This window comes from Stigmatopora argus, chromosome 11 (assembly GCF_051989625.1).
Source record: "Stigmatopora argus isolate UIUO_Sarg chromosome 11, RoL_Sarg_1.0, whole genome shotgun sequence".
Taxonomy (NCBI): domain Eukaryota; kingdom Metazoa; phylum Chordata; class Actinopteri; order Syngnathiformes; family Syngnathidae; genus Stigmatopora; species Stigmatopora argus.
Window position 1 is genome coordinate 18,159,121 of NC_135397.1, and position 27,189 is coordinate 18,186,309.

The following is a 27,189-nucleotide window of genomic DNA, read 5'->3' on the forward strand; positions in this document are numbered from 1 at the left end:
CGGCATATCAGTCCATGATATGGAATTCCAAAAACCATATATAGTGATATTGGCACCCAATTCGTTAACAAAATAGTTGACGATAATTGGCTATAGGTTCTATATTGTTTCAAATCATTGCACCTACGATCCACAATCCTAGGGCCTTGTAGAACGAATTAATGGTCTTATAAAAGATAGATTGAAGAAGCAGATAGACCAAGGACAAAATGTGTTGATTTTGTCAAATTGCACGTTAACATAAGTTCAACCAGACAACACCATATGAAATCCTATTTGATAGACCATACAAATCGCCATTATTCACTACACAATGTGAACTAGATGACGAGGCTAATCTGGCTGACTACAGGAGAAAAAATCTTTAGAGAAACACATTGAACCAGAGGGAGATTGTGCTTCTCAACAGGAAACAGACTGGACCAACAGTGATGCCAGGAGCCTGGGTGCTCAGCTGCAGCACAAAGAAAAAGCAATGACACAACGCAAAGTGGGATTGCCCATACTAAGTGTTGCTGACCAACCACCAGACATGAAAATATCCGAGAGGGGGATGTGGATCCACCTTTCACACTGTAAGAAGGTTATCTCAGTTGAAACATTTGAGGACACAGCTGAGAAAAACTTTCTGACGAAATAAAAGCAAATGAACGAGATAACCACTCCAATATTGATTGGGATTATTGCTCAGGGAGCAATGCCATTAACCATAGGGATCTCTTTTATATTGGATTTATTGTCTCCATATAAAAACAAAAAGGTGAAAGCATTTCAATTGAGATTCAACCTTCTTACAAATGGTTCAGACGAATGTCTAGACCAGGGGTCTCAAACTCGCGGCCCGCGGGCCAACTGCGGCCCTCGGGACGATAATTTGCGGCCCCCGTCTTAATATGAAAGATTAATGTTCGTGCGGCCCGTAAGATTGATATGAATGACACTTGTTGTGTTCGGAGCTGAATGAACCAATCACGGTGAGGTATACGGCTCTGGAGGGCGGGACATCGGCCGGGCTGTCCAGTGCCTCGCTCACTCACTCATTCATTCCTCCAATCAGCTGTGCGGAGGAGAAGCCGTGAAGCCGATCACTCCGCACACTCTTCCGCTGCTCTCAGCATACAACTGAATGAGGCGCTATGATCCGTGATCCAGCCTGTGTCAGTGTAGCCATCTTCGCGAGCGAAACGGAGAAACGGAGAGCGAAAGTGCGCATGCTCCACAAACCCGCGCGACTGAACGTGAAAGATCAACCCGAGACTCATTCCAAGTGGAAACACATATTACAGAGCCCCAGAGATGTCTCTTTCAAAGCCTGCCGTGAAGAGAAAGGTCGGTGATGAGCACAGACAGTTCAAGAAAATTGGGGAGTGCAATATTTCTTTGTTGAACACAGGGGCACTCCGACGTGTCTCATTTGCACTGAAAAAGTTGCGGTGCACAAGGAATACAATTTGAAACATCATTATACTACGAGACATGCTGAGGAGTATGAAAAATACCAGGGAGATGAGAGAGCCAACCAGGTTGCCAGTCTTACAACACGTCTTCTGAGGCAACAGGATTTCTTCAAGAAGGCTACCAAAGACAGTAATGCAGCAGTCGAAGCTAGCTACGCCATTTGTGAGTTGATTGCTAAAGCAGGAAAGCCATTCACAGAAGGTGAATTTATCAAAAAGTGCATATTACAGGCTGCACATATTGTCTGTCCAGAAAAGGAAAGTCAGTTCAACCACATCAGCCTTTCTGCCAACACCGTGGCAGAGCGCATTTCTCACCTGTCAAGTGACATTTATGATCAACTGTGTGAGAAAGCACAATGTTTCAGTGTATATTCAGTAGCTCTTGATGAGACCACAGACATCACAGACACTGCCCAGCTCGCAATATATATCCGTGGTGTTGATGACAATTTTAAAGTAATGGAGGAGTTGCTCACAGTAATTCCAATGCATGGCCAGACCACCGCGAAGGAAATATTTCACCAGCTGTGTGATGCCATTAAGAATGCCGGTTTGCCATGGAAGAGCTTTGTTGGAATAACAACCGATGGAGCCCCATCAATGACAGGGAGGAAGAATGGACTGGTAGCACTTGTTCAAAAAAAACTGGAAGAGGAGGGTGTGGAGGAGGCCATAGCTCTGCACTGCATTATCCATCAGCAGGCCCTTTGCAGCAGATGCCTGAAGTTTGACAATGTGATGTCTGTCGTTGTGAAATGCGTCAACCAAATCAGATCCAGGGGCTTAAAGCACAGAAGGTTCCGTGCTTTTTTAGAGGAAATGGAGTCAGAATATGGGGATGTGCTCTACTTCACTGAGGTACGTTGGCTCAGCAGGGGAAACGTGTTGAAGAGATTTTTTGAGTTGAGAGCAGAAGTAAAAGACTTCATGGAGATAGACGGGGTTGCTGTTCCTGTGCTAAGTGATCCCAAATGGCTCATGGACTTGGCTTTTCTTGTTGATATCACACATGAGCTTAATGTACTGAACAAGAAGCTACAAGGCCAGGGGCAACTTGTCAGTGCTGCCTATGACAACGTGAGAGCATTCTGCACTAAACTTGTGTTATGGAAAGCCCAGCTCTCTCAGACAAACCTTTGCCATTTCCCAGCATGCAAGGCTCTCGTGGATGCAGGCACACCATTCAGTGGTGAGAAGTATGTTGAGGCCATTTCGAAGCTACAGGAGGAATTTGATCACAGATTTGCAGACTTCAAGACACACAAAGCCACATTTCAAATTTTTGCGGACCCCTTCTCCTTTGATGTGCAAGATGCCCCTCCTGAGCTTCAAATGGAGCTCATTGACCTGCAGTGCAACTCTGCACTCAAAGCCAAGTTCAGGGAGGTGAGTGGAGAAGCAGACAAGCTTGGGCAATTTTTGAGAGAGTTGACCCCCAGCTTCCCTGAACTTTCCCGAATGTTCAAGCGGACCATGTGCCTTTTTGGGAGCACATACTTGTGTGAGAAGCTCTTCTCCACCTTGAACTTCAATAAGTCCAAGTACAGGTCCAGACTTACTGATGAGCATCTTCAAGCTCTACTGAGGGTCTCCACTGCTTCCTCCCTCAAGCCAAATGTGACTCAGCTATGTGAGAAGAAGCGCTGCCAGGTCTCTAGCAGCAAGGAGTAGGCAAGAGAAGCCGTGTTCAGAATATTTCATATTCAATGTTCCATTCAAGTTCAGAAAGTTAAAGGTTAAAGAGCTGTTAATACAGACATTTGAAACGGAATAAAAATAATTCATTTTCTCTACTTAGGCAGCCAGTGTATATCTCTCATTATTATTATTTTATTTTTGTATTACTGATTGATTGATTTTTTATTCATCTTTAAGTTAATTTATCTAATTCATTATTTTTTGTAAAAAAATAAAGATATTTGATAACGTTGGAATGTTTTATCAGCGCTTTTCTTGTGGAAATCCTGATGCGGCCCAGTCTCACCCAGACTTGGCCTCTAGCGGCCCCCAGGTAAATTGAGTTTGAGACCCCTGGTCTAGACTCTAGATGAAAAAAATTTGGGGAAAAATACAATCGGGTATAAAAACACCTACTGAATCTGATTTCCAAACATGCATTCGAGATGACATCCCCAAAAGACTAAGCACACAAACAATGTTTTGCCTTCTACACAAGGCTACGGAAATTTTCCTTCCTTGGGAAAAATTATTTTTAGAATCATCAAATGTAGTGCCATACAAAGCACCAGACTATGGTAGAGAATACGTATGGTACTTGACAGTCCTAAACAGGAATTGGGGAAACCTTGTAGCAGAAACTGGTAAAAAAACACATACTGTGGTGGGATTGCGAATTGATATTCAGATTCTAAACTAACTTGTGGAAAAGATCCTTGTCTGACAATTTTTCTAAACCCATGGTCATGTGGGGAAGACCCTTTTTACAAATTTTACATCTGTGTCACAACTAAAATGGCAATGCCTATGGATAAGCAAATATGAAAAGCCTTCAGACAAGGAAAACAGCGGGTCTGCCATTGTAAAATTATAATCTAAAATAACCACAGATGATGATTTTTTTCTGTAACTGTGATTTCCCAGACAGGCAATACTCGGTTGCTGTTAATGGAAGATGCAGCAACTGCTGTCAATCAAACCTGCATAACATGTATGGGCCCCCGACCTCTCTTACGGGTGATACCTGCGCAAACTACACCAGATTGTTTAATGAAATTGAGTCCAAATTGTGAAAAATGGAATATTTACCCTGTTACGAAAGCAGCAAGGACAAACCTATTTTTTTTGACACAAATTGCCTTTGCTAACTTTATCTGTTTGAACCTTACAGGGCATGGTCTGAATCTTGGTCACGTTCTAAGACAGACTGCACCACTGATTCCAGGTTCTGACCTATGGTGGTGGTGTGGGGGAAGTAAATTATATGACTCCTGTCGAAATGCGGCAGGGCTATGTGCTTTGGTTTCACTGTTCTTACCAGTATCTATTTTTCCATCTACAGTCGAGATACAATTGGCGGGTGAGAATTTTGGTGCGGTGGCTGGCCTCTCTCGACGGCGTTGAGCCTCAGCGAGGGATGGTGATCCGACTTACATTGATCAATTTGCATCCCGAGGCGTACCAGATGAGTATGGGTTGGTTGGCCAAATTGCAGCAGGAGTCTATTTTTCTTTGGTTGCTCCAAATAAAGATATGGATAGGATAAACATCATCCATTACAATGTCTAAAAAACTTGGAAATTATACTGAGCAGGGATTTGTAGCAATGAAGGAAAAGTTGGCAGCCAACAGTGTCGTGGCTTTCCAGGACCGCAAAGCGGTCGGTATGCTTCTGGTGGAACAGGGGGCGTGTGTGCAATGTTTGGAGATCAGTTTTGCATCTTTATTCTTAACGACATGTCACCCAATGGGTCCCTAACCAGAGCCGTTGAAAGCCTGCAGACCCTGAACCAGGAATGAAGAGGCATTCTGGAGTGGAACTGTCCGCCTGGGCAGACTGGTGGTGTAAGACATTCGGCAAGTATTAAGATTTGGCCTTCTCTGTGATCTGTGGCTCTTTTGCTACTACTTTGACATTGTGTGGGTGTTGTCTTATTCCCTGCTTACGCTCTTTGCTAAACCGACTTATTGTTACTGCAATTGCACTAAGAAATTCCAAATTGCAAGAATTGTATCCACTTATTATACAGCCTATTGGTGAGAACATTGATGTCCATAATTATGATAATTATGAAAGTGAATTGGACGAGAATGATTTTGTTCTTCCTTTTTCAGACCAGACATGCAAGTAAGGTGAAGCGGGTAAAGATTGGTCCAACGGACTTCCTAAGCTCTCCAGTTCGGTGTCGTTCGTTATCCTACAGTCGCCAGGATTTAATCACTATCGGAAGGAGATGCGATATATCCGATTTCACAACAAACTACCAACAGACCTACGATATCCCCGAGGACATCTCGAGACCTCCGGGATCTCCGTGGATAGCCAGCCCACTCAAAACCACGTCGAAGGCGGCGAAGCGCGGATGCCGGGCGGGCCTTGCTGCTAAGCTGAAACAACAACCACACCGAGCACCGCTTCCTAGTATCTTTTTGACCAACGCCCGATCCATCACCCACAAAATGGATGAGTTGGAACTTCGAATTGCTACCAACCGCTTTGTTAGGAACTGTAACATTATTCTCATCACAGAAACGTGGCTACACCCGCATATCCCCGACGCTGCGGTATCGCTAGCTAGCCGAACGCTTTTTCGGAACGATCGTTCAAAAGAAATAACAGGCAAAAGCAAAGGAGGAGGACTGTGCATGTTTATACATAATGAGTGGTGTTGTGACAGTAGGATCATTGACACTCACTGTTCCCCGGATTTAGAGCTATTGGCAATACGGTGTAGGCCCTATTATTTACCGAGAGAGCTAACGGTCGTCATAGTAACGGCTATCTATATACCTCCGAATGCTAACGTTAACACGGCACTTAACCTCCTGCTAACGGCTGTAAACAAACAACAGCTTGACCACCCCGATGGAGTTTTTATTGTCGCTGGTGATTTCAACAAGGCGTGTTTAAAGACTGTTTTACCCAAGTTTATTCAATACGTAAATTGTAATACTAGAGGAGACAAAACTCTTGACCATGTCTATTCTAACATCAAACATGCTTATAAAGCCACTTCCCTCCCTCTGCCTATCTCTCACCCCCGCTTACACTCCACTCCGGAGGCAAACAACACCAAAAATAAAGATAATAAAAACTTGGCCCGAGGACGCACTTTCTCAGCTGCAGGACTGTTTTTCCCGCACCAACTGGGAACTTTTCGTACACGAGAACCTCCAGGACTACACGGACTCTACTTTCTTACATAAAAAACTGCATTGACAACGTCACTATAAATAAATGAATACGGGTTTTTCCTAACCAAAAACCCTGGATGACCAATGAGACACAGGCACTCATCAAATGCTGTAACACCGCCTTTAGATCAGGGGACAAGATAAAATATAGAGCTGCCAGAGCTGAGCTGAAAATAGGCATTAAAAAGGCCAAGGCAGCATATACTAAGAAAATTGAGGAGCACTTCACAGAAAATAACCCAAAGAAGATGTGGCAAGGAATAAGACATATTACCAACTACAATAACAATAATACAGACGCTCCCCTACTTACAAACATTCAACTTACGAACAACGGTACATACGAACATGTCTGCAAATTGCGTTTAAGTCAAAAAATGTTCGCAAGTCCAATTTTGTATTTCGCGTCTTTTTCGGAGTAGTACTTCTTTCCGCCGCTAATACCGACGCCTGGCGCTGTGAGAGCTCAGCTCACCCAGCATCTACCTTCTTCTTCGTTGCAATGCGGAAGTGCGTGAATGTATCTCCAGTGTGCAAAGAACCTTTTTCATTTGTATCATTAAATATCTCATGCATCCAATATTGAATATGGTTGGTAAAAAGCTAAAGGCTTCTATTGAGGGAGTTGCAAGGAAGAGGCAAGCCATTTCATTTGAAACGAGTGGCAATAATAACGAAGCTTGATGCGCGTGAGAAAGTGGTGAGCGTTGCACATTCAGTACCATTTATAAACGGAAAGATCGAGCAGCAGGACCCAAATATTGAACGTTGCACAAAGTTTGCAAATCAATTGAATGATGCCATACAGTGCTACTGCATCATTTATGATGAAAAAAAGAAGAAAACTGTGCAATCGTCATTAGGTCGCTTCTTTTGGCCAGTTTCTAATACATAAATCTATCTCTCTCTCTACAGTACTGTACATATTCTCTCCATTTTATTAAATGTTTTTTTTTTCAGTACAAACCAATGCGTGTTACTTATACAAGCCTTAAACATACAAATGCACGTATATAAACCTTCAATATACTTATATAGGCCTTAAACATAAATTATAATACAAAATATAGCACTAAATCAACTTACAAACAAATTCAACTTATGAACAATCGCTCGGAACCAATTGCGTTCGTAAGTTGAGGAGTGTCTGTATGTCTGTTAACGCAGATGCCTCACTAGCGGAGGAATTGAACCGTTTCTTTGCCCACTTTGAGACTGACAAATCAGACCCAGTCTCAACACCCCCACCACCACCCTGCAGCGCTAGAGCTGCCACTGGAGCACGGATAAGTTCATCCAGGGAGTTGCCCAAGCCGCGACGGTAGCGTTCGGTCATTAAGGCCGGACAGCGGAGCCATAAGTGTTCAGACGACTCTGTTTCCTCGTCGCACAGGCGGCAGCGATCCGAGTCGGATTTCCCCACAAGGTGGAGCCAACGGCGGAGCAGGGGGTGGTGTCCACTGCGGAAACGAATCAGGTCTGTGCGGTCTCCTTTCGATAGGGCAAGTTCTTCCTCTGTGACTTTTGTAGTGTAGGTCTGCAAAAGGCGGGGGTGGGAGAGGGGGGGAGCGATCTTCACGTTGGATGATGGCACGTCTTGTGGCTGCGTCCGGGGGGTATTGGTTTGGTCATCTAACGAGCCAAGTTTAGCTAGGGCATCAGCCAGGTCGTTTCCGCATATGTTGCAGTGGCCCGGGATCCACAGTAGCTGCAGTTGCTTAGGCGGAGTGAAAAGGGTGATGTCACCCTGAAGTCTCCGAATGGCGGGGTCTTGCGTATGGGTGTTTCCCATAGCTTGGACCAGCGATTTGCAGTCACTCAGGATAATTGATGTCTGCCAGTCTGCTGTTTCCCTCAGCCAGGAGAGTGCCTCAGTCAGTGCCACTTTTTCAGAGTGGTAGGAGCTGCTGCGGCTGCCAGTGGCACCATGCCATTGGTGGATGATTGCAGTCTCCTTAATGACGACAAAACCTGCACCACCGTCCGCAGTGCCTTCTTTGGTGGATCCATCTGTGAAGATCTGTAGGTCCGGTTTACCCATGCTTCTGATGAGCTCTTCTGCCTTATCTCTTTGGGTGATGGTCGGCATGTGTTTAGAGACTGCGGTAAAGGCGGTTTGGATGGGGGGGTAATAGCCAGGGTGGGCAGGGATGGGAAGAGTATGTGCAAGGGGTATGGAGTTCGAGAGTGGTAAGACGGGGAAGGGTCGATGATCGCCAGTCTGGCTTCTTTTGCAAACGCATTTTAACGTTTTCATGGAGGAGGCGGTGTCGGGGATCAGAAGGAGGCAGCTGGTTCCAGGCATCCGCCTTAAGAAGTGCTTGTAACTAGAGGCGGGATGAGAGGGGTGTGAGATGTGCCTCATGTAGGACTGCTTCGGTGGGGGTAGACCTGAGGTGGTGGGTTATGGCGCGGGCTGCTTCCAGTTGGGCGGTTTCAAGGGATTTGAGGTGAGTTTGGGCCAGCCAGGGGGCCCATGCCGGTGCTGCGTACTCCGCAAGACTTCTCTGGGTGGCAATATACACCGTTCTAAGGTCGTTTGGTTGCCAACCCCAGGATGTGCCACTGAGTTTGCGGAGGAGGTTCGTTCTTTTGGACATGGTTTGGCGGACTTTTTTCGCTTGCTCTGCAAACGTGAGTTGTCGGTCAAAAGATACGCCAAGAAAAGTGGGGGTGGGGTTATGCTTGAGGGTGGCGCCATTTATTAAGATCTTTGGTTGCCATTTGGCCTCAGCTGAGTCCAGGCTAAAAAATGACGCCTCAGACTTGGTGGTGTTAAGGTTTAGGTGTGCCTCGGAACTCCACCTCCAGACTTTTTCAACCTCCGCTTGAAGTCTGCTTTCCACCTCCTCTTTGTTCCTACCCCGACAAGCAAGAGCCAGATCGTCTGCATAGGCGTTGACCAGGGTGGAGTCGTTGAACTTGTCGAGGAGGTCATTAATGTAGATGATGAATAAGAGGGGTGACAGGACCGAGCCTTGGGGGAGCCCTTCTTTGAAGGTTCTGCTCCTGCCGATGGTATTGTTGATCCTGACCCTGGCTGTGCGATTTGTGAGCCAGTTGGCGATCCATCTGATGAAGCGGTAGGGGACCCCCAGGTCTGCCATTTTTTGTAAGAGACCTGTTCTCCATACCTGGTCGAATGCCTTGCTGAAGTCAAAGAATGTTGCAAGCGTGGGTTGCCGTTGAGTCGACTGGAAGCCATCAGAGATGAACTGCGACAGTCGCAGGGCCTGGGCCGTCGTGCTTCTTCCCTTTCGAAAACCGGCTTGCCAGTGGCTGAGAAGCTGTTTATCTTCCAACCACCAGGCGAGACGGTTCACGATGAGCCTATCCATTGTTTTGCTAAGCGTAGAGGTGAGGGCGATGGGTCTGTAGTTCCCAACGTCCTTTGGTGACTTCCCTTTTTTGAGGAAAGGGATGATGGTGGCCACTCGCCAAGCTTGTGGACACCAGCCCTCTAGCCAGCTGGTGTTGACGATATGGAGTAGTTTGGGAAGGATGTTTGCCGGAAGATTTTTTAGAAGGTCCGGGGCTATGTCGTCGGGTCCAGCTGCCTTACCCGCTTTAAGTTGGGACAGCGCTGTCTGCAGTTCAGCATCAGTGAACGGGAGCTCGAGGACTTGCCGCGGTGAGCCGAGCAGCCTGCGGGTAGCTGTACGTAGAGAACGCACTGCTCGTCTGCTCCGCTTGTCACTCTTGCGTCCGCTGACCGAGGCATATTCCCTGATAAATGCTGTTGCCTTGGCTCGGTCACTCACGTACTCCTTGTTCTTGTAGACCAGGGACTCGCCAGATTGTTGTGTTTTGGTGCCTGAGAGGGATTTTACTAAGGACCAGGCGTGTCCCGTAGATCTTGTCTCGGCGATCTTGGCGAGGTGTAAGCGCCATGCGTTCCTTTTCGCTTTAGTGGTTTTTTTGTTTGATCTGTTGACAGAGTGCTATCCATTCTTTCCTATTTTGTTGGAGGTCTCGACGTAGTCGATTCCTTTCGCGGATGAGGTCCTTCAGGTCCTGTGTCAACCATGGGAGCTCCTTCAGGCGGATAACTTTGACCGGTATTGTAAGTGCTGCTGCCTCTTTCATGTGTTGCACTAAGAGGGAAAGTTTTTCCGGGGCTGTGGCTGCTGCGGAGATTACGGGTAGGCGATCCATGAGGATGGTACGATACCTCTTCCAGTCAGCTTTCGAGAAGTTGGGTCGTACTCTTCATTGTTGGCATTCGACACGGAGAGCACGGTTCCACCTAATCAGAATCGGTCTGTGGTCGGAGGTCATCTCGTCGATGGGTTCCCATTGCAGATGTTCGGCCGTGGTGGGGTCAGTGATCGTTAGGTCGGGGGCACTCATGCCTGCTCCTTGTTGGTATCTGGCAGTCCGTGTCCACACGCCGTCATTAAGGAGAGTTAGGTCATGGTCATCGACCCATTGATGGATTGCGTTACCCCTGGGATCTGTCTTGGCAAGTATATCCCAGGTCGGGTGGTGCGCGTTGAAATCCCCGCAGATCAGGCCATGCTCCGTGGGGAGCGAGTTTAACCAGGAGAAATCTTGGGGGGCAGGACAATAATCCGATGTCGCCGGGGGGATGTAGGCGTTGACCAGTGAGAGGTGCCGCCTGCGGGCGATGGGAATGTGGATATGCTGGAGTTCGAGGGGGCCTGATGGGGACGCTGGAAGGATGGAGTAGGGGATGCCGCATCTCAGGTAGACAAGGGTAATCCTCAGGCGCCTGAGGTGAAAAAAAAAAAAAAAAGAAGAAGCAGCAATACACTGAAGTTCCGGGAACAGGAAAAGAAACTGGTAATGCGGTCTGTGACCACCTGGGAAGGTGCTCAAAGCCTGTGCTGACCAGCTGGCTGGAGTCTTCACAAAAAAATTCAATTGTTCCCTGCAACAATCCATCATTCCATCCTGTCTGAAATCTGCCACCATTATCCCTGTCCCCAAAAAGGCAACCATTGAAAGCATGAATGATTATAGGCCTGTTGCACTCACGCCTGTGATCATGAAGTGCTTTGAAAAGTTGGTAGCCTGCCATATCAGGAATACAATCCCTCCCTCAGTTGACCCTCATCAGTTTGCTTATAGAGCAAACAGGTCCACTGAGGATGCTATTGCCATTCCTCTACATACAGCACTGAGCCACCTGGAACACCATGGTAACTACGTGAGGATGCTCTTCATTGACTATAGCTCAGCCTTCAACACCATAAAACTGGACATTCTAACTGACAAACTCTGTCACAACAAACTGTCTTCGTGGTGCTTGCTCGGTGAACAATCTCACACTGAACACCACGAAAACTAAAGAAATAATCCTGGACTTTCGCAAACATGGCACAAATCTGGCCCCACTCTTCATAAATGGAGTATGTGTAGACAGGGTCCAGTCTTTTAAATTCCTGGGGGTCCACGTCACGGATAAGCTCTCATGGTCTACAAACATCACGGCAGTAGTGAAGAAGGCTCAGAAACGACTCCATTTCCTCAGGGTACTTAGGAGGAACAACTTGGACACCAAGCTTCTGCTAACCTTCTATAGAACCACTGCAGAGAGCATCCTAGCGTACTGCATCACAGTGTGGTATGCTGGAAGCACGGCGGCAGACAAAAAGGCCATGCAGAAAGTGATTAAGACTGCCCAGAGGATTGTCGGCTGCTCTCTGCCCTCACTGGAAGACATTGCCAGCCCTCGTTACCTCAGCAGAGCCAGGAACATCATAGGGGACCCATACCACCCTGGTCACAATCTGTTCCAGCTGCTGCCCTCTGGCAGACGCTATAGGTCCCACAAAGTACGGACAAATAGGCTTAAGGACAGTTTTTCCCCCACATCCATCAGAACTCTAAATTTGCGGTAACACAACACACATTCCCTTCTGAGGTAATATGAAAAGATGTTTTGGGTGGTGATCTGCCTCCTACTAGCTGACTGAAGGTAAGTGAAAGACAGTGAGAGGTAAGTGACCTGTATCCATAACAGCAGAATGCCAAATTGCAAGTCCGTAACTATCACTTATTTAGGTCTTTTGCCGAGTAAACGCACCTTATGGAGAAGCACTACCAATTTCATCATACACAGTTTCTGGGTGTGATGACAAGTAGGCTTTTGTTGTTGATGATGACGACAGGGCCTATGTCCGATTATTATTATTATTTGTCATAAAATAGGAATTAATGAAATATAGCCGGAAGGAAGTTTTATTAAGGAAATTGGATTATGTGCAAATATATAATAACAGGGGATGTTACCATTATTAGTTTTACATTATTATATATTTGCTTGCAATGAAGAAGAATATGCTTTGCTTTACTATTAAACTTAGTTTCATATTACTATTATATGGTTGCTTGCAACGAAGTAAATGCTTTGCTCCTGAGAACCTTAGTTAGACTAAACACCAAAACGCCTCGGACCTTGGACTGCGTGGAGTGGACTAAAACAAAGAAGATTCAGAACACCTTGGGCTGTTAATGACTTTCAATCCTTCATTTGTTTTGACTATATTGGCGTCTCACTTCTGTTTCTCACCCCTCCCTTGAGAGTTGAGACGTCCATTGTAACTATTCCTTGAAGTTAATAAACAAGAAAAGAGGTGTGTGAGGCCAGAACAGAGTGGGGACTCGGCATGACCAGTTCTGTTCTCCTTGCAAGAAGAAATCCAGAAGATTGTCTTTTCTCTTTATTTGTGCGTGCATTTGTGAATGCCTATATTTGGGAATGCCTATTGGTGACCCTATCACTAAGCATAATTCCAAAATAGTTTAAATAATGACTTGAGGGAATTCTGATGATGACAGATGAGTAGACGCATCCGCTCCAGCTCCTACCTGTCTTTTGGGATGTACACTTAAATCAGCGGCCTGTTGGGCAACCGGTTAGCACGTCCACCTTGTAGTTCTGAGATCGAGGCTTCAATCCTGGGTCAGTTCTGACCATCCTGTGTGAAGTTTCCATGTTCTTTTTGGGCCTGCATAGGTATATTTTCCATACTGATTGAAACAGAAGCTGAAAATCATTGAGCTTCCTCATCCCCATATTTTAAATTAAATCTTATTTGAAAAACAAATAAATAATTGCTTGATCTGTTTGTTGATTTGTAGCGGTGTTAAAGTTATGAATGAGTGATAGTTTTCTTTATCTTGACTTACTGTTTATCATCAGAGACAATGCTCCTAAGCGGGTCATCAAAAGCTGGATTTTCTTACCTGTCTCTTTGTTTTCTATGTTTTTCTGCACTTATCCTTCTAATTTGAAGGAAATCCATTAAGAAATATTTGGGCAAAAATGGCTTGAGGAAAAGAAAGTTAATGTCTTAGAGTCGTCATCACAAAGCCCTGATTGGAGTTTGTGGGGGTATCTTAAAAGGCATGTGAGAGCATGCAAACCAAAAGGCTGACTGAGTCAACTCAGTTCTGTCAGAAGTTCCATGCCAGAAGGCCGGTACACCTGACTCAGCTCCACCAGTTGTGTCAAGGCAAATGGGCCAGCATTTCACAAGAGGACAGTAATCTCTTGACATACGAGTGTCCGAACATACGAGAAATTTGAGATACGGGGAAAATTCAGAGCAAATTTTTGCTGAGAAACGAGACAAATTTGATATACGAGCATACGATGCAGCCGCTAGTGGATCCATGACGAGAGGAAGAGGCTTCTTTTAATATGGTTAAAGGACAAACAGTTAGCGGAATATACGAGGACTTGAAAGTAAAAGAAGCAACTGAGTAAGGGGAGACTTCAGCGCCAGCGGAAACCTTCAAAGCGAGTCGTGGCTGGTCAATAACTTTAAAAAACGAACTGGGATACACTCCGTTGTGAGGCATGCGAAAGCAGCAAGTTCCCAGTCGAAAACCACGGAGGAATACATTAACACTTTTGCTTCGGTCATAGCACAACACAGGTGTGTGTTTTGTAAGATAAGTTCATTTAAGTTAAATTTAAAGTTTGTTATGTTACATAGTGTCACAAAAGTGTAGCAAACTGAACGTGTTTCCCTCAAGTCCCTTTCCTCCTCCGCGCACACGCTACCATCTGTCTCGAAAGTAAGAACTCCATACAGTACTGTACACAATAATAATAATATTTCATTGAAGATCATAACCACTAGATAGGTATTTGTGACTTTGCCAGCATAGGTGGTGAAATAGAACAATTACAAACATATTTTTTCAGAGGGTGGGAACGGATTAATTTGTATTTAGCTATTTTATATGGTAAAATTGATTTGAGATGTGAGTTAATTGACATACGAACTCGTATCTCAATGTATTACTGTGCTGTAATGCAATTCAAATGAAATTCAAGACAAACAATAAAATGTGTTTTTGCAGTCTATGTAATGTTTAGCTCCAACTAATGACACAGGACAAAACCCTTAAGTACACTTACCTTGGTTATATCTAGGAATTGTGTATAAGAATGTCAACCATTTCGTAAGAATAGTGTAGAAATATTATTAGCCCTCAAAATATGGCTCTTTCACTGTAGCACTTAAAAATGGTGCCTCACCCCTTTTTGTAGTCCTAATATTTTCAAAATTACTGCATATATTTGGCTAATATTTTGTATAGCAGTTATTAGATACAAAATAATTTAAAAAATTGATACAAATTTCAAACGTTTAACGACAAATGTTTTTGAGGTGTTGGCAATGATTTGTCATGGAATCAGCCAGAGGCAAGTAAAATAATCCACTAAAAAGTTTGAAAATGGGCATTCTGGGTAAAGTAAATTGTAGCCCTTGGTGGAATAGTTGCCAAAATACCCTGTTCTTGCTCAATAAAATTTTCGTGTAAACATTCATTTTCTGAACCGCTTCATCCTCACTAGGGTTGCTGGAGCCTATCCCAGCTGACTTCGGACCAGAGACGGGGGACAACCTGTATCGGTGGGCAGCCGATCCGAGGGCACAAGCAGACGGACAACCATTCACACTTAGACCCATACCAATACCTAGGGGCAATTTAGAGTGTGCAATCAGCCTACCATGCATGTCTTTGAAATGCAGGAGAAAACCGGAGGACCCAGAGAAAACCCATGCAGGCCTAGTGAGAACATGCAAACTCTACACAGGTGGACCAACCCTGGATTTGAACCCAGAACCCCAGAGCTGTAAGGCCGACGCGCTAATGACTCGCGCCACCGGGCCACCTCGTGTAAACATTGTAAAATTAATTAAAATGTGAAAAATACTGCACTAAAAATCCACTGTCAACTTTAATTGAAAAAAAAAACACAAATAGATAAAACTGAGAAATATGGTTCTTACCTGGGGCGCAAAGGATATCAAAAATAAAGCTGGCCAACATGAGAGGAAGGACAGGTCTGTAACCACAGTAGATTCCATCTCTGAGCTGCCCAGCTCGATCTCTGATGATCGACATTTCGACAAGACTCAAAGGAAGTTTCTTCAACAGAGTCACAATATCTGACTCTTGGTAAGCCAGCTTCACCTGGATAATCCACATAGAGTCAGTCATATTTGACATGTGATACATTGAGACCTCATTGTTACCATAATTTATTGAGTATAACATACTGCACAGTGCCCCCTTACTACTAAAAAATGCATCTATGTAGTTTTATATTCATTAATTCAACTTTGCTTTCATTTGCTTTGAAGAAATTATATAATTATTTAAATGGGATGATGTTGGGTATAATCTCCAAGATGGCGGCACATGAGCATGCAGTGGCTTCAAGCTGTCCCTGGCTGTGCACACATTTCACGTTTTGTATGTCTTTTCCCAAGTTATTCGTCAATACCGGACTTTAACACCAACGATAATTGTATGGACTTATTAAAATTGGTTTTCCAGGAGGCAGGAGATATTGCCACTCTGGTCTGAGGGGACCCGCCATTATTCTCAAGGCCTGGGTCATAAGACAAGTCTATTAACAAGACAGCCTAGCCATGGGAGAGAACTCCATGTGTGGATGTTCTTTCTAAACTTAAACACACCCACTGATATTCAAATTTAACGCCCAATGTTGTCTACTGGGAAAGGATTTAAATACTCGAGTCAGTTATCAGAAGACTGAGCTTGTATGTCGATATTCTCGTAACTCGAACGAACGTCTCCCATTGAAATGAACTAAAAACAAATTAATTTGTTCCAACCCTCTGAAAAAACACCAAAACCGGATATAGGATTGGAAAAAAATGTTTTATTTCTTCTAAATTGCCATCTATTAACAAAGTAACACATAACTACAGTGGTACCTCGACATACGAGCATTTCGAGATATGAGTAAAATTTCGAGCAAATAATTATCTCTAGATACAAGAAAAATTTCGAGATACGAGAAAGCCAGGTGGCCAAGAGATGAGAGGCTGTTTATCATTGTAGTGCACTGTCTTTTTTGCCGCATCTCTTTCGTGTATAACAGATATTTACGACCACTGGGCGGAGCGTTGCATTTTTTTCAGTGTTTTTTTTCCGTCACTCAGCGCGAATGCCGCAGCGATCGCTAATACGAGGAGTATATATTACTTCTCGTTGGCTGCTCATAAGAACATCAGGGGCACTGGCTCTCTCCCCCGCAACTCCTCATGTAATCTCTCTGGTCGCAACTCCCTCTTTGTAATGTCTCTGCGAGCACTGGGCGGAGCGTTGCATTTTTCCAGTGTTTTTTGTCCCCCTTAGCCTATTAGCTCCCATTGGTGGAGCGATTGCTAATTCAAGACTACTTCTCGTTGGCAAGTGGTTGTGCGTTATCCTATTGTGAGGACATTTGTGTGCTTCATTTTCGGAATATTTTGAAGGGAATACAACAGCAAACAGCCCATCGATAGTAAACGTGAGGGTGGAGGCGGGGCAAACAGCCAACCCGGAGAAGGTATAAAAATGTAAAACAACATTTGAATTAAGTTTAGTGTAAGGTTAGATTAAACTTATTTTTGAGTGTGTCTGCATCGTAATCCAAGTTCATTTAAATTTGTTTGTTATATTACGATTCACCGGTGCAAAAAGTCTCCCAGCGCGAAAACAACACCCCCCACCCCCCTCCATGTCCCTCTCTCTACCCTCCGCGAAATCCGTCTAAATTTAGTTCTATTAAACACATTTTAGTAATATTAAACCACTAGTTATGTGTTACTTTGTTAATAGATGGCTATTAGAAGAAGTAAAACATTTTTTTCCACTCCAATATCCTGTTTTTGGTGTTTTTTCAGAGGGTTGGAACGAATTAATTTGTTTTTAGTTCATTTCAATGGGAAACGTTCGTTCGAGTTACGAGAATATCGACATACGAGCTCAGTCCCGGAACGAATTAAGATCGTATCTCGAGGTCCCACTGTAGTGGTTTAATATTAGTAAAATGTGCTTAATAGAACTAAAATTAGACAGATTTCACGGAAGGTAGAGTGAGAGGGACATAGAGGGGGGCAGGGGGGCGAGCGGGGGAGACTTTTTACACCGCTGAATCGTAATATAACAAACAAATTTAAATGAACTTGGATTACGATGCAGACACACAAAAATAAATTGAATCTAACCTTACACTAAACTTAATTCTAATTTTGTTTTACATTGTTACACATTTCTGCCGGCCGGGTTGGCTCTGTTTGCCCCGCCTCCAAACTAACTTTCAGTCAATATCGAGGGTTGAGTTTGTATTCCCTTCAAAATATTCCGAAAATGATGCACACAAATGTCCTCACAATAGGATAATGCACGACCACTTGCCAACGAGAAGTAGTCTTGAATTAGCGATCGCTCCGCCAACGGGAGCTAACAGGCTAAGGGGGAAAAATAAAACACATTACAAAGAGGGAGTTGCGACCAGAGACATTACAAAGAGGGAGTTGCGACCAGAGACATTACAAAGAGGGAGTTGCGACCAGAGACATTACAAAGAGGGAGTTGCGACCAGAGACGTTACAAAGAGGGAGTTGCGACCAGAGACAAGGGAGTTGCGGGAGAGAGTGCTCGTAGATATCTGTTACACACGAAAGAGATGCGGCAAAAAAGACAGTGCGCTACAATGATAAACAGCCTCTCATGTCTTGGCCACCTGGCTTTCTCGTATCTCGAGATAATTATTTGCTCGAAATTTTACTCGTATCTCGAAATGCTCGTATGTCGGGGTGCTCGTAGGTCGAAGGTACCACTGTACTTTCCACCATGAAACCCTGGGAAAATTCAGACACAGTACTGCCTTAAATCAAGTGCTGCATGACTATGGTCACTATTTAGAAGACCATCCAGGTGTACCGAAACCAGAACCCATGGATGACCCGTCAGATCCGATCAATCCTCCAGGCCCATGGTGCAGCCTTTAGATCCGGCAACAGGGCACTCTACAGAGCAGCTCACACCAACCTGAGGCATCAATGCTGCCAAAGCAGTCTACAACGGGAAGACAGAAGGGCAACTCGACAACCCCCGAACGATGAAGCAGAGCATACAGTCCCTCACCAAATACAAGGCCACCCAATCCAGGCTCTCGGCATGGAAGTGCTCACATCCTCTCCCTATGAGAATGTGCTTCTCTTTGGTGAAGGCAATATTCCCTTGCCCAGTTCGTCTGGGAATTGCTCCCATCCTCTCCCTTTGATAATGAGCTTCTCTTTGGTGAAGGCAATAGTCTCTTGCCCAGTTCGCCTGGTTAAAGATCGAGCTCGCCAGTAGGAGAGGAAGTACTGGTGAGCCATACTATGAACATTTTTTCCCATTGTCTTGTTCTACCGTCATCCCTCTAGAGCAGGGGTCTCAAACTCGCGGCCCGCGGGCCAACTGCGGCCCTCGGGACGATAATTTGCGGCCCCCGTCTTAATATGAAAGATTAATTTTCGTGGGGCCCGCAAGATTGATATGAATGACACTTGTTGTGTTCGGAGCTGAATGAACCAATCATGGTGAGGTATACGGCTCTGGAGGGCGGGACATCGGCCGGGCTGTCCAGTGCCTCGCTCACTCACTCATTCATTCCTCCAATCAGCTGGGCGGAGGAGAAGCCGTGAAGCCGATCACTCCGCTCGGCGCGCACAGTCCTCCGCTGCTCTCAGCATAGAACTGAATGAGGCGCTATGATCCGTGATCCAGCCTGTGTCAGTGTCTGTAGCCATCTCCGCGAGTGAAACGGAGAAACGGAGAGCGAAAGTGCGCATGCGCCACAGACCCGCGCGACTGAAAGTAAAAGATCAACCCGAGACTCATTCCAAGTGGAAACACATATTACAGAGCCCCAGAGATGTCTCTTTCAAAGCCTGCCGTGAAGAGAAAGGTCGGTGATGAGCACAGACAATTTCAAGAAAATTGGGGAGTGCAATATTTCTTTGTTGAACACAGGGGCACTCCGACGTGTCTCATTTGCACTGAAAAAGTTGCGGTGCACAAGGAATACAATTTGAAACATCATTATACTACGAGACATGCTGAGGAGTATGAAAAATACCAGGGAGATGAGAGAGCCAACCAGGTTGCCAGTCTTACAACACGTCTTCTGAGGCAACAGGATTTCTTCAAGAAGGCTACCAAAGACAGTAATGCAGCAGTCGAAGCTAGCTACGCCATTTGTGAGTTGATTGCTAAAGCAGGAAAGCCATTCACAGAAGGTGAATTTATCAAAAAGTGCATATTACAGGCTGCACATATTGTCTGTCCAGAAAAGGAAAGTCAGTTCAACCACATCAGCCTTTCTGCCAACACCGTGGCAGAGCGCATTTCTCACCTGTCAAGTGACATTTATCATCAAATGTGTGAGAAAGCACAATATTCAGTGGCTTTTGATGAGTTGATGAAACCACAGACATCACAGACACTGCCCAGCTCGCAATATATGTCCGTGGTGTTGATGACAATTTTGAAGTAATGGAGGAGTTGCTCACAGTAATTCCAATGCATGGCCAGACCACCGCTAAGGAAATATTTCACCAGCTGTGTGATGCCATTCAGATACCGGTTTGCCATTGAAGAGCTTTGTTGGAATAACAACTGATGGAGCCCCATCAATGACAGGGAGGAAGAATGGACTGGTAGCACTTGTTCAAAAAAAACTGGAAGAGGAGGGTGTGGAGGAGGCCATAGCTCTGCACTGCATTATCCATCAGCAGGCCCTTTGCAGCAGATGCCTGAAGTTTGACAATGTGATGTCTGTCGTTGTGAAATGCATCAACCAAATCAGATCCAGGGGCTTCAAGCCAGAAGGTTCCGTGCTTTTTGAGAGGAAATGGAGTCAGAATATGGGGATGTGCTCTACTTCACTGAGGTACGTTGGCTCAGCAGGGGAAACGTGTTGAAGAGATCTTTTGAGTTGAGAACAGAAGTAAAAGACTTCATGAGATAGACGGGGTTGCTGTTCCTGTGCTAAGTGATCCCAAATGGCTCATGGACTTGGCTTTTCTTGTTGATATCACACATGAGCTTAATGTACTGAACAAGAAGCTACAAGGCCAGGGGCAACTTGTCAGTGCTGCCTATGACAACGTGAGAGCATTCTGCACTAAACTTGTGTTATGGAAAGCCCAGCTCTCTCAGACAAACCTTTGCCATTTCCCAGCATGCAAGGCTCTCGTGGATGCAGGCACACCATTCAGTGGTGAGAAGTATGTTGAGGCCATTTCGAAGCTACAGGAGGAATTTGATCATAGATTTGCAGACTTCAAGACACACAAAGCCACATTTCAAATTTTTGTGGACCCCTTCTCCTTTGATGTGCAAGATGCCCCTCCTGAGCTTCAAATGGAGCTCATTGACCTGCAGTGCAACTCTGCACTCAAAGCCAAGTTCAGGGAGGTGAGTGGAGAAGCAGACAAGCTTGGGCAATTTTTGAGAGAGTTGACCCCCAGCTTCCCTGAACTTTCCCGAATGTTCAAGCGGACCATGTGCCTTTTTGGGAGCACATACTTGTGTGAGAAGCTCTTCTCCACCTTGAACTTCAATAAGTCCAAGTACCTGACCAGACTTACTGATGAGCATCTTCAAGCTCTACTGAGGGTCTCCACTGCTTGCTCCCTCAAGCCAAATGTGACTTAGCTATGTGAGAAGAAGCGCTGCCAGGTCTCTAGCAGCAAGGAGTAGGCAAGAGAAGCCGTGTTCAGAATATTTCATGTTCAATGTTCCATTCAAGTTCAGAAAATTAAAGGTTAAAGAGCTTTTAATACAGACATTTGAAACGGAATAAAAATAATTCATTTTCTGTACTTAGCCAGCCAGTGTATATCTACTGAATGCTCATTATTATTATTTTATTTTTGTATGACTGATTGATTTATTTGTTATTCATCTTTAAGTTAATTTATTTATTTCATTATTTTTTGTTAAAAAATAAAGATATTTGATAACGTTGGAATGTTTTATCAGCGCTTTTCTTGTGGAAATCCTGATGCGGCCCAGTCTCACCCAGACTCGGCCTCTAGCGGCCCCCAGGTAAATTGAGTTTGAGACCCCTGCTCTAGAGGGATGGACGGAGTCGCGAAGTGTCCCATTGTTCGAATGTGGGGGATGAGAGCTTGTTTGATAGCTCCATCGTTTCTCAATTGGGCATTACAGTCATATCTTAAGATACGAGCTTAATGCGTTCCGGGACTGAGATCATATGTCGATTTACTCGTATCTCAAATCAACATTTCCCATAGAAATGAACTAAATACAAATTAATTCGTTCCCACCCTCTGAAAACAACACCAGAAAACAGGATATTACAATGGAAAAACATTTTTATTGGTTGTAATTCACCATCTACTAACAGAGTAACAAATAACTAGTGGTTATGATGTTTAATAATAAAATGAGACATTATTCAATAAAACACGGAGTTCGCGGATGGGAGACCGAGAGAGAGACTTGATGAATGCGCTCGTACATAACATAAACTTTCAATTTAACTTAAATGAACTTAGATTCCTATGCACGCTTAAAAAAGTAAAGGCAAATATTTGCTCGGAATTTTAAGTTTTATCTCATATAAATCGCCAATTGGAGGCTCCTTTAAATAACACCACATTCAACTTCAAAGCTCCAGTCCTCCTCTCTGGGAATCGTCACGAAGTAACACATTTTTAAAGTTTTTGATCGCCCATGCACACACCCTTAGTTTAGCCTTCCTTTGCTTAGAGGACACAACCCTAGCATCGACTTGTCTCAACCTAAACTGACAGGCTGCAGTGCTGCATGCCACTCTAAATGTCTGCTCGTTCCCAATACGCCTGCCCGGCTCGAGCGCCGCCTCGACCGGCCGGTTAGCCAGCGGTGCATGCCGGCGGCAAGCGGGGTCTGCCCTGTGACCCGGCCGGGACAGGCAGTGACACCGTAGGTCGAGGCAGAGAATGGTTGTCTTCCGCTTGCCACTAAGAAAATGGCGGAATACAGAGGACTGTCACTCAACTCAGCACCGAGGGAAAAAAATGGCGGGCAGGGGCCGTAATTCTTATCCTTTATCTGAGCGGCCGGGAGCCCCTGTGAGGGTGGGTTTTTATCAAAAATGCGAGCCCCGTGCGACATTACGCCGTGGCACGTATTTAGATTAGACAAGCAAAGGGGCCCGGCTTTGCCGGTCCCACCTGCTGGGCGAGGTTGTTATTGCGCGTGTTTTTGTAATCTATTTGCATAAGGAACCCATGAATGGATGACACAGGAACGCCAGATTTAAATAATGCAGCTGACCTGAACCAAACCAGGAGCGATGTGCCTTTTGCCCTGAAGATGGTAGTGGCTGCCACAATCAGAATCCTTTTTCAGAAGAAAATGGTCTTTTCTGGTGTGTAGGGACGTGAGTGGGCCACAATTTTTATCACTGCATCAGCAGATCTTATGTGCGTCGGCAAAAAAAAGCAGCTCAACGGCCATAAAGCCCGCCAACATTCCTTATTGGAAGTGGAAAATCGATTTTTTTGAAAATCTGGGACTCTGGGAGACTTGTGGTAGCGGAGCCGATGGTTGAATGTCCCAGAAATGTTTACAAGTGCAAGCTCCGAGCGACGCTACGGCTCAACCATCCTACCATGCATGTCTTTGAAATGTGGGAGGAAACCGGAATACCCGGAGAAAACCCATGCAGGCCCGGGGTGAACATGCAAATCTCACACAGGTGATCCGACCTGGATTCGAACCCAGGACCCCAGAGCTGAGGCAGACGCGCTAACCACTCATTTACCGGGCCGCCCTCCCAATGTTTCATATTAACTTAAAATATAAAGGGAGGAAGGGAGGAAAAGAAAAAGAACCTCTAAAGCTTTAGTAGATGCTGGTGGTCTCTGAAGCTCCAGGGAGAACATGCCGGTGTTGAAGGCCAGATTATGGAGCTCAACTTGATCACTGAGGACAGTGAGGAGGAAGGATGCTTTTGACAATGTGTGTGTGGCAACCTGTGTCTGAAGGCCTGTTGACACTTTATTCTTCTTACCCTGAATAAAAAAGCCAGTGTGAGAACATTAAGTCACCATTAAGTAATTAGAAACATACATAGTTACACATTTAACACAGGTGTTAGTTACAAAAAACATTGAATAAATGAAAATGTTGATTTGTTTAGGTAACAACATTCAAAGACTGTTCAATATATTTATTCAAGCATAACAGCATTAGGTAATCCCTCGAATATCACAGTTATCAGACATGGCCACAATAAACGAAACACCGCTAAGTAGGATCACCCTCATTATAACTACCACAATACATGTTTTCACGCCTATACAGGGGCAGACCTCGCTCGCCGCCGAAGCTCCGGCCGACGCCGCGGAAATGAGCCGCTGACGCCGTGGGTAGAGGCTGCTTTCTCTTCCAAAATACTTGAGGCTACCTGTTGCGGGGCAGGCCTCGCTCGCAAGAGTCTACAAAGCGATGCAGAGTAGACTACTACTACACTTTCAGCTTGTCCTGATTGGGCTATCCAGAGCGGATCAACTTTTTCCACTTTGACCTTTCCTCTGCATCATCTGATACACCGGACACTTTCATTTTCTCCCTCACTACATGAATGTATCTGCTCCGAGGTAAACTTTATCCCTGTTCCCAGACAGTTCCACCTGCAAAATCCTTCTTTAGACAAAGTCACGCTCTCTCTTCTGGACATGTCCAAACCATTGAAATATGGTCTTGTAGGAGTTATGCACACATGATTATCATTTATCATATATTTGCCACATTAAGTGTAACCTTTGCCTGAATTTGAACGTATTATTGCTTTAAACAGAGTTAATGTCTTGCCACCAAGACATGGGGTTTTAGGTGGGGATGTGTGCGTGTTTTTCCTTGTGTGCTGTCCGGGTGATTGTGTGTTTCGCCTCTTGTGTCCCTCCAGGCCTCCTTCCCTGATGTGGCCAGGTGTATGTGATTGGTAATCACCCTTGTGTGTGTATGTCTGGTGTGGGAGTATTACCTAGAGTTTCTTTTGGTCCCCTTCACGTAAGTCATGTTTGTGCTTCTTCGTCGGTGTGCGTCTCCCCGAGTTTAGTCGCCATTTTGGTCCCCGTGTTTATTGCTTTTGTATGATTATTCTTGTCATTAAAATCCTAAATTGGTCACCAGCACCTCCCTCCCCTTTTTCCTTCCAGCTTCTCGCCTCCTGGGTTCTGTCTCGCTATGCACCCGAAGCGAACCATGACAGAGTCTTGCAGTCCTTGGGGAGAGATTGTGAACGTGTTTTGAAAGCTCTAACGTCCCAATTGTGTAATCAGGGCCTGCGAATGTAATAAAAACGGTAGAAATAAAAGGGCAGACTTGCGTTGGGGAATTGCCACAAGCAGTGGTCAACGTCCGTCCTCCTTGCAAGTGAAAATCCAACTGTTTTTGTGGATCTATAACAACAAACCTGGCATTTAAATAGTCCTTCTGAGCCAGAGGTCAATATAGCTGTTGGACCTCCAGAGGTGGAGTCAACATCCAGGCAAGACCGTGGCCACGGCATCTGAGACCCTTTTATGGGACTGGGCTTTGGCTCTGGACCGGGAGGCCGAAGGTTGACGGATTGACGAAAGAGTAAAGACATCTCTGCTGAGTAAACTTTAACAAATGGTTTATGAATGTGTGCATTCGTGAAAGGATTACGAATGTGTGAGTTTGCGATAAACGAAAAACTGTGAAGTAGGGTCACCCCTATTTAAAAAAAAAAGAATATTTGTCTTTTTTTTTAGTTCAGTGCTGAGTCCTGGTAGCAAGCAAAGGACAGGGGAGTGTGGCTTCCGCTTAAAACAAAGAAATAAATAAAAAGCATTTATTGTCATTATACACAGCTGTGTATAACGGAATTGGTGGTGCTACTCCACAAAGTGTGTTTTCCCAGTAAAAACATAAATAAGTAATATACCAGTGGTGTGCCGTCAGGGCCTTCAAGGCCTTCTCTGCTGGCCTAAAAAATATCTGAATCACAGACTGATGTTAATTATATTTTGTCCATGAATACTTATTAAATAATTCCAAATTGTCTGTTAGCTTCCTTTCATTGCTTTTCCCCCTGGTTGCACTGCTATTACATGTGTTTTCATATTGAAGCATTTAACCAATCACATTTCAGCCATTATTTGTTGCCAGGGTCAGAAATCTGCCTCAAGGCCTTCACAATCAGTTCTGCGGGCTCTGCTGCATTAAACAAGACTGTTGCTTTAACCAATCAGATTTCAAGTTGGCAACACCACAATGCCTTCTCGCAGGAGTAGGGATACGTCATTGCTTTCTCGTAGGCGTAGGGATACGTCATTGCCTTCTCGCAGGCGTAGGGACACGTCATTGCCTTCTCGCAGGCGTAGGGATACGTCATCACTTTCACCAACTATGATTGGCTAGTGATAGAGTGGACTAGCCAGAGCTGTATCTGGAGCGAGCTGCACAAGCAAATATATTGTGTTGATTTAAAGCCATTTTCAAGACGGACTTTTCAAGAAAAAAAAGCTGGATATCATTAAGAAGGTCGGACAACTCCAAAGCAAGCAAGCCTGTAACAACCGGGAACTAACATTTTCAGCACTAAATCGAATAAAAACGTATGCCAGAAATACAACAGGACAGGCTCCACTTTCAGCATTAGTTTCGATGGCGATATAAAATAAGGAAGAAAAGGAGGATGGATATTGTGTACAGTTAAAAACGATTTTTGGTGAGTAAAATAGGGCTATATTCCTAAATAATATTTAAATTGTATGAAATTCCCGGGGAAAGTCGTCCTCCGGGCCAGGTCCTGAAATCTGAAAAGCTTCAGTGTTTGTATTTAAGCTCCAGTGTTTGTATTTAATCAATAAATGCTGCTAGGAAGTGGATTTTACCCCATTTTAGTGCATTTTTTGCCGGTTCGCCATGGAGGTCCATCGCTGTCTTTTCCCGGGAAAATCACCCCCCTGGCCTGGTTGTAATGTCTGAAAAGCTCCAGTATTTGTATTTAATCACTAAATGCTGCTAGGAAGTGGATTTTACCCCATTTTAGTGCAATGTTTGCCGTTTCGCTTATGGACGTATTTGGACGTATCAACGTTCATTGCTGTCTTTTTCCCGGGGAAATGATACTCCGGGCCCGGTTCTGATGTCTAAAAAGCTCCAGTATTTGTATTTAATCAATAAATGCTGCTTTTGGCTGGATTTTACCCCATTTTCGGGCAATATTTGCCGGTACGCCATTGACGTTCATCACTGTCTTTTCCCGGGAAAATCACCCCCCTGGCCCGGTTGTAATGTCTGAAAAGCTCCAGTATTTGTATTTAATCATTAAATGCTGCTAAGAATTGGATATTACCCCATTTTTGTGCATTGATATATTGATTATTTTTTATGTGTCGCAGCTGTAGCTGCAGTAGAGGTTTTATAGCCATAAAATAGTTTTTGCTGAGGGCGTCACTAGGAAATGCACGAACCGCCACTGTAATATACAAATAAAAAAAGTCACGTCCGGGCAAAGTAAATTCGAAAATATTGCACA

The 27,189-nt window shown here is 44.7% G+C and overlaps 1 protein-coding gene across 8 annotated transcripts in view; it reads right to left on the reverse strand.

Moving 5' to 3' along the window:
• zswim8 (zinc finger, SWIM-type containing 8) overlaps positions 1-27,189 on the reverse strand; it is a 241,622-nt gene that overhangs the window by 119,259 nt on the left and 95,174 nt on the right. For all 8 annotated transcript variants that reach the window (XR_013303934.1, XM_077613657.1, XM_077613656.1 and 5 more), the window contains 2 exons: positions 23,510-23,689; positions 15,608-15,791 (listed from right to left, as the gene is read on the reverse strand). Coding sequence is in view for 7 of the 8 variants with exons in the window: in XM_077613657.1 (XP_077469783.1) it covers positions 15,608-15,791; positions 23,510-23,689 (364 nt within the window). In the remaining variant the exon portion in view is untranslated. The remainder of the gene's footprint in view (positions 1-15,607; positions 15,792-23,509; positions 23,690-27,189) is intronic.